At 46.0% G+C, this 12892-nt stretch overlaps 1 protein-coding gene across 1 annotated transcript in view; it reads left to right on the top strand.

The window, feature by feature from the left end:
• LIN37 (lin-37 DREAM MuvB core complex component) overlaps window positions 1–12892 on the top strand; it is a 34279-nt gene that overhangs the window by 5611 nt on the left and 15776 nt on the right. The window contains exons 3-5 of the mRNA XM_032441773.1: window positions 6763–6838; window positions 8595–8645; window positions 8789–8818. Of these exons, the coding sequence (XP_032297664.1) occupies window positions 6763–6838; window positions 8595–8645; window positions 8789–8818 (157 nt within the window). The remainder of the gene's footprint in view (window positions 1–6762; window positions 6839–8594; window positions 8646–8788; window positions 8819–12892) is intronic.

The raw sequence follows: 12892 nt of genomic DNA, 5'->3' as shown, positions 1-12892 counted from the left end.
CTGATACGCGGACTCTGGTGCTGATTGGCTGTCAAGCCGGCACGGACGGGTGGCAAGGCGAACAATGAGAGAGCGAGGAGACGATGCATGAGGAGCGGGCGCGCAAGGCGGGAGACGCGCGGGGAGGTGAGGTGTAAAAATGGTCGGGAAAATGGGGAAAAATAAACGGGCCAAATAATGGGGAAAATGTCGGGCGAAAACGAGGCAAAACTGGGAGGTAAAGAGGCAAAAAATGCGGGTGGTTTTAGGGGGCTTCTAGCATGGAGCTTTATGGGGGCTCCATATGGGGTATTAATACGGGGATTCTACTGGGTTTAATAAGGGCACTGCTATGGCTCTATGGGGTTCTGTGGCCGGTTTCTTATGGGGTTTATAGGCGTTCTACTGTCTCTCTATGGGGGCTTCTATTTCGGATTTAATAAGGGTTTCTCATGGGGCTCTATAGCGGTTTATGCTGGCTCTCTATGGGGATTCTTATAGGGCTCCTTTAATTTGGGGGCCGGTGTTCTGTGGGGTTTAATCAGAGTTCTGTGGGGTCTTTAATAGGTCTTCTATGGGGCTTTATAGCGTCTCTATGGGTTTTAATAGGGCTCTATGGGTCTCTGTTATGGGGTTCTATGGGTCTCTTATGGCCGCTCTCTATGGGTTCATGGTCTATGGGGTTCTATGGGCTCTATGGGGGTTCATATGGGGTCTAAGAGGGCTTAATGTTCAATGGAAACTCTAATGCGGGTTCTATGGTCTCTATGGGATTCATAATAGTGGCTTCTAATGGGGTTTCTGTGGGGGTTTAAATAGGGGCTCTATGGGGTTTAATAAGGGCTCTGTGGGGCTTTCTTATAGAAGTCTCTATTGGGGTTCTATGGGTTCTCTTATGGGGTTGAAATAGGGCTCTATGCGGGTCTCTAATGTGGGGCTCGTATGGGGTCTAAATAGGGTTCTATGGGCTCTATGGCGTGTTAAGGCTCTATGGGTCTCTATGGGGTTTCTATGGGGTTCTGTGGGGTCTCTGTGAGGCGTCTATGGGGTTTAATAGGATTCTTTATGTGGCTCTATGGGGTTTTAAATAGGTTCTATGTCTCTATGGGATTCTATGGGTCGCTATGAAGCTCTATAGGGTTTCTTATGGGGTCCTTAGTGAGCGGTTCCTCTATGGGCTCTATGAGGCTTCTATGGGGGTTCTCTATGGGCCTAATGGGCTCTAAATGTGCGGATTGGTTCTATGGGGTTCTATTGGGTCTATCGGCTAGGGATTCTTTTGTGGGCTCTAATGGGATTCTTGTGGGGCTCTATGGGGTTCTATTGGGCTCTATATGGTTGCTGTGGGGCGCTATAGGGCTCTACTGCGCCGGTTTATGGGCTCCTATGGGGTTCTATGGGTTTTAATAGGTCTCTATGGGTCTCTATGGGGGTTCTATGGGGTTCTATGGGTCTCTATGGGGTTCCTATAGGGCTTATGGGGTTCTGTGGGGTTATAATAGAAGCTCTATGGTGGCTTGATAGGTCTCTTGGGGGTTTAAGAGCGGCTCTATTGGGGCTCTATGGGGCCTCCTATGGGGTTCTGTGGGTGGCTCTATGGGTTTGATATGAGGTTTCTGGTGGCTTATAGTGGTTTCTATTGGGGCTCTAGTAGGCTTCTATGGAGGTCTCTATGGGGTCTTCATATTGAGAGCTCTCTAATGGGCGTCTCTATGAGGCTCTATTGGGTCCCTATGGGTTCCAAATGGGTCATTATGATGTGGTCTCTATGGGTCCCTTAATGGTCCTTATATGTCTCTAGTGTGTTTCTATGCGGTTTTGTAGGTCCCATCCCCCCACTACGCTCGCCATGATATGGATACAAAAACAATGAAAAAAAGGTTGAAGGTTTGAGAGGAAACCAGGTGATTAAATAATAACTATCAGTAAAAAATAATAATCATACATAATAATTAACATCATTAAGTAAAACAGACATTAATTAACACTAATTAACCCAAAAGAAAAAATCCCCCAGATTTCCGCCATTTTTGAGCCCTAATAGTTCTTCCTTTTGGCCTAATTTCTGTCCATTTTTGGCCCAAATTTCCCCAATTTTGGGACCAATTTCCGCCATTTTTGGGCCCGAATTTCACCTTTTTTGGGTCCAATTTCCACCATTTTGGGCCCAATTTCCACCATTTTAGGCCCAATTTCCACCATTTTGGTCAATTGTCTTCAATTTTGGGGCTCCCAATTTCCCCCCATTTTGCGCCCAATTCTGCCTTTTTGGTCAAATTTCCCCCATTTGGGCCTCCAATTTCCCCCGATTTGGGCATATTTCCCCCACTTTGAGGCCTAATTTCCCCCATTTTTGGGCCCCAATTTTCCTCCCATTTTGGGTCAATTCCTGACCGAATTTTTGGCGTCCACTCTCTCCCCCATATATATAGAGCCCAATTTCCCCCATTTTGGGTCCAATTTTCCGCCCATTGTTGGCCCCAATTTTCTTCCATTTTGGCCCCAATTCCTCCATTTTGGCCTCCAATTTTCCACCATTTTGGGTCAAATTCTCGTCCATTTTGGGCTCAATTTCTGCCATTTTGGGCCGCCATTTTTGTCAATTTTGGGTCCGTCAAATTCTCCTCCTTTTTGGGCCCAATTTCCCTCCCATTGTGGGTCCCAATTTCCTTCCAATTTTGGGCCCAAATTCCTCCATTTTTTGGACCCAATTTCTTTCCTTTTTGAGCCCAATTTCTTCAGTTTGGGGTCAATTTCCTTCAATTTTTGGGCCTAATTTCCACCATTTTGGCCCAAAATTCCACCATTTTGGGGCCCAAATTTCCGCCTCTTTTGCGGTCCAATTTCCTCCAATTGGGGCCCATTTTTGGTCAATGTGTTGGGTCAGTTGTCCCCCAGTTTGTGGGCCCAGAATTCCTCTTTTTTGGGTCCAATTTCCATTTCCATGTTGGGCTCCATTTCTGCCATTTTGGGTCCATTTCTTCCATTTTTAGGCCCAATTTCCACCATTTTGGTGTCAATTTCCTTCAATTTTTGGGCCCAATATCTCCCACATTTTGCCCATTTTTGTAAATTCTTGGCTTTCAATTTCCTCCAATTTGGCCCAAATTCCTCCATTTTTTGGCCCAATTTCTCCATTTGGGTCCAAATTTCTCCATTTTTAGGCGCCCCCCAATTTCCACCGATTTTGGAGTCCATTTTGGGCTCATTTCCCCCCACTTTGGGCCCAATCTTCTTCCATTTTGGGCCTCAATTTCCCCATTTTTGGATGGCCCAATTTCCCCATCTCTCCTCGGCCCCCCAAATTTCCCCCATTTGGGTCATTTCACTCCATCTTCTGAGGTCAATTTCCTCCATTTTTAGACACCCAATTCTCACACATTTTGACAGCCAACCTTCTCACCCATCCTTGTGGGTCTTTCCATTATTTGGGCCTCATTTCCCCCCATTTTGGGCCAATTGTCCACCATGTTTGGGGTCCAATTTCCGCCATTTTAGGATCAATTTTTCCTTCCAATTTGAGGTCCATTTTCCCACCATTTTTAGGCCCAATTTCCCCATTTTGGTCTAAATTTCCCCCCATTTTGGTCCAATTGGCCACCATTTTAGGTGCCAATATATTCCTCCAATTTTTGGGGGTCAATGTTCCCCCCATTTTGAGGCCCAATTCCTCATTTTGGGCCAATTTCCCCCTATTTTGGTGTCAATTCTCCTCCATTTTTAGAACCCCAAATGTGCTCCACTCAATTTTGGGGTCAATTATTCCCCCATTTTTGGTCCCTTTCCTGCCGATTTTTTAGGGACGCCTAATTGTCCCCATTTTGTGTCAATTTCCACATTTTGGCGACCCAATTTCCTCCGAATTTTTGGGCCCTAATTTCCCCATTTTTGGGGTTCCACATTTCCCCCAATTTTTAGGCCCAATTTCCACGATTTTGGGTCCATTTCCTCCAATTTGGGTGACCCAATTTTCCCCATTTTTGCGGCCCAATTTCCTCCATTTTTTGGGGCGTCCATATTTCGCCCCCATTTGGGCCCAAAATTCCACCATTTTAGGGCCCAAATCCTACCACCATTTGGGCCCAATTTCCTCCATTTTGGGCCCCATATTTCCACCATGTTTGGGGCCCTAATTTCCACCATTTTAGGCCGCAATTTCCCCCCATTTTTGGTCGCCCCATTTGCCCCCCTATTTTTGTGTGCGCCCAATTCCCACATTTTGGCCCCATTTACCCCTCTAAATATATTTAGAGGCTTACCATGTTTTCTCTTCACAGTTATTAGCCCTCTTTAATTTGTCGCACAACATTTCCTTATATAATATTTGTAAGTCCAATATTTTTTGCTCCTCGCTCTAAATGTATTTTGGTGTACCAATAATATCCACCGGAATATTTTATATTGAATGATGACTCAAATGTTACATCATCGCTCCCCAGACTCGATGTGTTTCTATTTTAGTATGATAATGTATTTTATGGTAAGAATCAAATATTGAAAGGTGTGTGAAAAAAGAGCTGTCCAGTTTTTTAGGCCGGTCGTCATGTGTTGTTCCCCCACAGTATTTTTCTGCGTAGAACCACAGAGCTCTGCTTGCTTTTTTGGGGGAGAGCGGCTAAATTTTTCTGTCAAATATGTCCTGGAGAGTGGTGATCAATGTTCACTTCACCAAGCATGTGTTGAGGGCACCAATTTGCGCGTACCCAGAGATTTTTAGGGTCCCAAATCTCTCCGTCACACTTTTTTTATTGAATAACAATTTATCTCTCTCGCCCAAATTTTCTCTCTCCCATGTTTTGTGGAATGAAATACATAAATTTTCCTTCTCATTATTTGTTTTTTGCTTAAGACCGGCTCAAACTATGGTCCCTCTCTCGAGATAATTTTTGATGTGCTTCTTTATAGTGGTTATACTCTCCATATTTTATGTAAAATCACAGTGTATTATGAGTTAGTGGCGCGCGTGTTTGAGACTGGGTAACAAATTTGTGACCTACCAAAATATTGTGCGCTTTCTTGCTATGTTAGTGTTCGTAATATTTATTAGTCAAAATTGTTTTCGAATATACTCCTTCCACAGTTGGTTATTGTGTGTACTCCATCGATACTCTATCCCCACATTTTATGGGTTGGTTTCTTAGCGAATTTCCTCCCAGTGTTTTTCAGACCCATTTATTGTCCAGGACCAAGGTTTGTGTGGATAGCTGGTGTGTCTCAGGCTTTCATGGATGATAATTTTGTGTGCAAAGATTTGGCAGCACTCCAAATTTTGGGACCACAATTTTAGCCTCCAATATTTGGAGTCCAAACAAAAATATTCCGGCCCTACATATTAATGGACAACAAAATATTCCTCCACAAATAATATCTGAGGTTTCATTATAATATACCAATACCAATTAATTTGTGAATAATAATAGCTCCCTACCACATCCTCCATACACTACCCTTATTCTGCGTGTCACTCACCACCAAAAAAAGAAAAAAAAAAACCACATGCTTCCAATGCGACTTATTAGTTGTGCGTATCAATCTGTCCCAAAATTCAATTTAGGGTGTCACTCTCCCCATAATAATCCTCACCCGCCTCATATACTCACGGCGCCATCTACCTCTATTGTCATATGTTATCGCACTTGAATTTAAAAGTCTCTCAGACAATTTTCGCGCTCTCTCTCATTGTTGTGTGTTGCGCGACTATATTCGCTTACCTCAAGTTTGTGATAGGATGCTTGCCCGAAATTATGCGAGTTCCGACAAGTATTCGTGGTGTACCTCGAATCTTGTTTCCGATATGCTACTGTATTGACAGTATCCGTTATATTGTCCACTCTAAAAATTTTTTTTTAATTGTTTGGTGCCCATATCTTTTCCTCCATTTTATTGTATAGTCACATGAGGTATATCTATCTTGTTTTTTTGCGAAGCTCAATACAATGGTTTTTCTTACTCTCGTATTGTTCTTGAGACCAGGGTGTTGGAAGAAGCCTGTAGAGCAACCCAGGATTGTGGTGCGTAGCCTAAAAGATATAATAACTCCAAAAACGCGATTGTGTTGAGGCCGGGAAAAGTCCCTACTCGCTCTTCAGTTCCTTGGGAGCCGCGCCCCCCATTTCCCCCATTTTTAGGCCCATTTCCCCCATTTTGGGGTCCAAGTTTCCACCATTTTTGGCTTACGCCATTGTTCCCCCCATTTTGGACAAGAAAAGGTCACAATTTTCACAATCTCCATTTTTAGGCCCCCCAAATTTCACAAATTTTTGGGCGCATCGTTTTGTCAATTTTGAGGTCAGATTAAAATCCTCCAAGACAATATTATGAAGGAACACACACAATGGCAATTTTGGGCCCAATTTCCCCCCATTTTAGGCCCAATTTCCACCATTTTGGGTCCAATTTCCATCATTTTGGGCCCAATTTCCACCATTTTGGGTCCAAATTCCTCCATTTTGGGCCTAATTTCCACCATTTTGGGCCCAATTTCCACCATTTTGGGTCCATTTTGGGCTCATTTCCCCCCATTTTGGGCCCAATTTCCTCCATTTTGGGTCCAATTTCCGCTATTTTAGGCCCAATTTCCACCATTTTGGGTCAATTTCCTTCAATTTTGGGCCCAATTTCCCCCATTTTAGGCCCAATTTCCACCATTTTGGCCCCAATTTCCTCCATTTTGGTCCCATTTTGGGTCCATTTCCCCCATTTTGACTCTTTTCTCTCCCCTCCCTAATACAAAACTTCCCATTTTTCCCTATTTTGGCCCAAATTTGGCCTTTTTTGACCCAGATTTAGAGGCGACGTCAGCAAGGAGCCGCTTGGACGCTGTGCTGCAGGGTCTATTGGAGCGCAATGAGGGAGATAGGTGAGGATTTGGGGCTAAAAAAGGGCGATTTTGGGGTCTTTGGGGGTCCATGTTATATGGGGGGGATCAGTGGGATCTGGAGACCCCAAAACTGGCTGAAAATGGTCAATTTTGGGTCAAAATGGAGGGATTTGGGGACTGAAAATGGGGGGAAATCAGTGGGGTTTTGGGGTGGATTTGGGGCATTTTGGGGTCAAATATGGGGTTTTTGGGGTCTTTATGTGGTCTTCCTTATATGGGAGGGTCAATAGGGTGGAATGACCCCAAAAAGGTCCTTTTTGACCCCAAAATTGGGCTGAAAATGGTCATTTTTGGGGCAAAATGGACTGAAAATGGTGGGGGAAATCAATGGGATTTTGGGGTGGATTTGGGGCATTTTGGGGTCAAATATGGGGTTTTTGGGGTCTTTTTGGGGTCCATCTTATATAGGGGGGGTCTATAGGGTGGAATGACCCCAAAAAGGTCCTTTTTGAGCCCAAAATTGGGCTGAAAATGGTCAATTTTGGGGTGAAATAGATGGATTTGGAGACTGAAAATGGGGGGCAATTTTGGGGTGGATTTGGGGCATTTTGGGGTCAAATATGGGGTTTTTAGGGTCTTTTTGGGTTTTCTTTATATGGGGGGGGTCAGTTGGATCTGGAGACCCCAAAAAGGTCCTTTTTGACCCCAAAATTGGGCTGAAAATGGTCAATTTTGGGGCAAAATTGAGGGATTTGGGGACTGAAATTGGGGGTAAATCAATGGGGTTTTGGGGTGGATTTGGGGCATTTTGGGGTCAAATATGGGTTTTTTGGGGTCTTTATGGGGTCTTCCTTATATGGGAGGGTCAATAGGGTGGAATGACCCCAAAAAGGTCCTTTTTGACCCCAAAATTGGGCTGAAAATGGTCAGTTTTGGGGCAAAATGGACTGAAAATGGGGGGGAAACCAATGGGATTTTGGGGTGGATTTGGGGCATTTTGGGGTTAAATATGGGGTTTTTTGGGGTCTTCCTTATATGGGAGGGGTCAATAGGGTGGGCTGACCCCAAAAAGGTCCTTTTTGACCCCAAAATTGGGCTGAAAATGGTCAATTTTGGGGCAAAATCGACTGAAAATGGGGGAATCAATTAGATTTTGGGGTGGATTTGGGGCATTTTGGGGTCAAATATGGGGTTGTTGGGGTCTTTATGGGGTCCTCCTGATACAGGGGGGGTCAGTGGGATCTGGAGACCCCAAAAAGGTCCTTTTTGACCCCAAAATTGGGCTGAAAATGGTCANTCTTTATGGGGTCCTCCTGATACAGGGGGGGTCAGTGGGATCTGGAGACCCCAAAAAGGTCCTTTTTGACCCCAAAATTGGGCTGAAAATGGTCAATTTTGGGGCAAAATGGACTGAAAATGGTGGGGAAATCAATGGGATTTTGGGGTGGATTTGGGGCATTTTGGGGTCAAATATGGGATTTTTGGGGTCTTTATGGGGTCCTCCTGATACAGGGGGGGTCAGTGGGATCTGGAGACCCCAAAAAGGTTCTTTTTGACCCCAAAACTGGGCTGAAAATGGTCAATTTTGGGGCAAAATGGACTGAAAATGGTGGGGAAATCAATGGGATTTTGGGATCAAATATGGGGTTTTTGGGGTCAGATATGGGGTTTTTGGGGTCAGATATGGGGTATTTGGGGTCTTTATGGGGTCTTCCTTATATGGGGGGGGGGTCTATAGGGTGGAATGACCCCAAAAAGGTCCTTTTTGACCCCAAAAATCCCCCCTTTCTTATAGGGAAGCCCTGGAGGACGATGCTGGCAAAGCAGGAGGCGACTCGATCCCAAAGTGAGCCCCAAAATGGCCCTTTTTGACCCCAAAAAGCCCCTCTGACCCCATAAGTGACCCTATAGGACCCTATAGGGTTCGTATGGACCCTATAATGGGGTCTATGGGGTCTATAATGGTTTCCAATTGGGGCTGGTTTATAGGGCCGCCTCACCCAGCGCCACTGGAAAGAGGTAATGGGGGTTAATGGGGTTAATGGGGTTATGGGGTGGGTTATGGGGTGGGATATGGACTTAATGGGGTTATGGGGTGGGATATGGGGTTATGGGGTTATGGGGTGGGTTATGGGGTGGGATATGGGGTTAATGGGGTTATGGGGTTAATGGGGTTATGGGGTGGGATATGGGGTTAATGGGGTTATAGGGTGGGTTATGGGGTTATGGGGTTAATGGGGTTATGGGGTGGGATATGGGGTTAATGGGGTTATGGGGTGGGATATGGGGTTAATGGGGTTATGGGGTGGGTTATGGGGTTAATGGGGTTATGGGGTTAATGGGGTTATGGGGTGGGATATGGGGGTTATGGGGTTTATGGGGTTAATGGGGTTATAGGGTGGGTTATGGGGTTAATGGGGTTATGGGGTGGGATATGGGGTTAATGGGGTTATGGGGTTTATGGGGTGCCAAGCGAAGATTTTGGGCTGAAAATGGGGGGAAATCATGGGGTTTTTGGGGTGGATTTGGGGCATTTTGGGGTCAATGATGGGTGGTTTTGGGGTTAAATGTGGGGTTTTTTGGGTCTTCCTTATATGGGAAGGGGATCCTATAGGGTGGGCCTGAACCCAAAATGTCTTTTTGACCCCAAAATTGGCTGAAAATGGTCCAATTTTGGGCAAATGGACTGACCACAATATGGGGGGGATAATGTAAGTGGTGATTTTGGGTCGCAAATATGGGGTTTTTTGGGTCAGATATGGGGTATTTGGGGTCTTTTTGGGGTTTCTTTTATGGGGGGGGGGTCAGTGGGATCTGGAGACCCGCAATAAAGTCCTTTTTGACCGAAGATTGGGTCTGAAAGATGGTCAATTTTTGGGGCGAAATGGACTGAAAATGGTGGGGAATCAATGGGATTTTGGGGTGGATTTGGGGGATTTTGGGGCATATTGGGATTTTTGGGGTCTTTATGGGTCGCTCCTGATAGCAGGGGGGGTCGTGGGATTGGAGACCAAAAAGGTTTTTTTGACCAGAACTGGGCTGAAAATGGTCAATTTGGGGCAAAATGGATGAAAATGGTGGGGAATCAATGGATTTTGGATCAAATATGGGGTTTTTTGGGGTCAGATATGGGGTTTTTGGGGTCAGATATGGGGTTTTGGGGTCTTTATGGGGTTCTTCTTATATGGGGGGGGTCTATAGGGTGGAATGACCCAAAAGGTCCTTTTGACGCCAAAAGATCCCCCCTTTCTTATAGGGAAGCCCTGGAGGACGATGCTCGGCAAAGCAGGAGGCGACCTCGATCCCAAAGTGAGCCCCAAAATGGCCCTTTTTGACCCCAAAAAGCCCTCTGACCATAAGTGACCCTAATAGGACCCTATAGGGTTGTATGGACGCCTATTAATGGGGTCTATGGGGTCTATAATTGGTTTCCAATTGGGGCTGGTTATTAGGGCCGCCTACCCAGCGCCACTGGAAAGAGGTATGGGGGTTAATGGGGTTAATGGGGTTATGGGTGGGTTATATGGGGTGGGAATATGGACTTCAATGGGGTTATGGGGTGGGATATGGGGTTTGGGGTTATGGGGTGGTGTTATGGGGTTATGGGTGGGATATGGGGTTAATGGGGTTATGGGGTTAATGGGGTTATGGGGTGGGATAATGGGGTTAATGGGTTTATAGGGTGGTTATGGGGTTTGGGATAATGGGGTTATGGGGTGGGATAATGGGATTAATGGGGTTTGGGGTGGGGATATGGGTTAATGGGGTTATAGGGTGGTGTTATGGGGCTAATGGGGGTTATGGGGTTAATGGGTTATGGGTGGTTTATGGGGGTTATGGGTTTTATGGGGTTAATGGGGTTATAGTGGTGGGTTATGGGGTTAATGGGGTTATGGGTGGATATGGGGTTAATGGGTTATGGGGTTTATGGGGTGGGATAATGGGGTTGGGGTTATTGGGGTTAATGGGGTCTATGGGGTTATAGGGTGGGTTATGGGTTATGGGGTTATGGGGTGGGATATGGGTTATGGGGTTAATGGGGTTATAGGGTGGGTTATGGGGTTATAGAGTGGGTTATGGGGTAGGATATGGGGTTAATGGGGTCTATGGGGTTATAGGGTGGGTTATGGGTTAATGGGGTGGGTTATGGGGTTTATGGGGTGGGATTATGGGTTTAATGGGTTATATGGGGTATGGGTTAATGGGGTTATGGGGTTAATGGGGGTTATAGGGTGGGATATGGGGTTAATGGGTTATGGGGTTAATGGGGGTTATGGGTGGGATATGGGTTAATGGGGGTTATGGGGTGGGATATGGGGTTAATGGGGTTATGGGGTGGGATATGGGGTTTTATGGGGTTATGGGGTTAATGGGTTATAAGGGTGGGTTATGGGTTCGATGGGTTTATGGTGTTAATGGGTTATGGGTTATAGGGTGGGTTTGGGGTTAATGGGGGTTATGGGGTTTATGGGGTTAATGGGGTTTATGGGGTTTATTGGGGTTTAATGGGGTTATGGGATTTATGGGGTTATGGGGTTTATGGGGTTATGGGGTGGGTTATGGGGTTTATGGGGTTAATGGGGTTATAGGGTGGGTTATGGGGTTATGGGGTTTATGGTGTTAATGGGTTTATGGGGTTATAGGGTGGGTTATGGAGTTAATGGGGTTATGGGGGTTATGGGTATGGGGTGGGTAATGGGTATCTGGGGTGGATATGGGTGTATGGGTGGGTATGGGGTTAAATGGGTTTATGGGGGTGGGTTACTGGGGTTATGGGTGGGATACTGGGGTTAAATGGGGTGTATGGGGGTGGGTATATGGGGTTAATGGGGTTATGGGTGGTGTATGGGGTTATGGGGTGGATATGGGTTACATGGGTGTTATTATGGGGTGGGTGATAAGGGTTAATGGGCGTATCGGGGTGGAGTTAATGGGGTTATGGGTGGGATATGGGTTAGTGGTAATGGGGTTATGTGGGATAGGGAGGGTTTTGTGGGTCATGTTATGGGTCGGGATTGGGGTTAATGGGGGGGTGTTACTGGGGTTAATGTTAGGTTAGATGGGTAATGGGGGTTATGGGGTTAATGGGGTTATGGGGTTATAGGGTGGGATATGGGGTTAATGGGGTTTAAGGGTGGGATATGGGGTTAATGGGGTTTAGGTGCGGAATGGGTTGGGTATGGGGTGGGTATGGGGTTAATGGGGTTAGGGTTATGGGGTTATAGAGGGTAGGAGAGTATTGGGGTTTAGAGTGTGGGTTTATGGGTATGGGGTTAATGGGGGTTATAGGGTGAGGTATGGGGTTTAATGTGTTAATGGTTTATGGGGTTATAGGGTGGTTAATGGGGCTTATGGGGTTATGGGGTTTATTGCGTTATGGGTTTATGGGTTAATGGGGTTGATGGGTTAGTTAGGGGAGGGTTATGGGGTTAATGGGGTTAATGGGTCTATGGGGTTATACGGGTGGGTGTTATGGGGTTATGGGGTTATTGGGGTGGGAATAGTGCGGGTTATGGGGTTATGGGGGTGGGATATGGGGTTTTGGGGTAATGGGTTTAGGGTGGTTATGGGTTTATGGGGTTATGGGGTTATGGGTGGGTATGGGGTTTATGGGTTTAATGGTTTGTTATGGGGGTTAATGGGGTTAATGGGTTATGGGGTGGGATATGGGTTCATGGTGGTTAATAGGGTGGGATATGGGTTATGGGGTTATGGGGGGTTATTGGGGTGGATACATGGGTTATGGGGTGGATATGGGGTTATGGGGTGGGTTATAGAGGGGTTTAGATGGGGTTATGGGGTTGGGATATGGGGTTATGGGTTATGGGGTTTATGGTGGGTTATGGGGTTATTGGGGTTACATAGGTTAGTGGGGTGGGATTATGGGGTTAATGGGGTTTATGGGGTTAATGGGGTCTATGGGGTTATAGGGTGGGTTATGGGGGTTTATGGGGTTATGGGTTTGTGGGTTGGGATATGGGGTTAATGGGGTAATGGGGTTTATGGGGATTGGGGTGGGATTCTGGGGGGGTTTAAGGGGGTTATGGGGTTAATTGGGAGGGGTTCTGGGGGTGGTTAGTGGGTTATGGGGTA

This window comes from Coturnix japonica, unplaced genomic scaffold (genome assembly GCF_001577835.2).
Source record: "Coturnix japonica isolate 7356 unplaced genomic scaffold, Coturnix japonica 2.1 chrUnrandom562, whole genome shotgun sequence".
NCBI classification, from domain to species: domain Eukaryota; kingdom Metazoa; phylum Chordata; class Aves; order Galliformes; family Phasianidae; genus Coturnix; species Coturnix japonica.
Note: the sequence above shows the minus strand (reverse complement) of the source record. Positions and strands in the feature narration are given on the sequence as shown.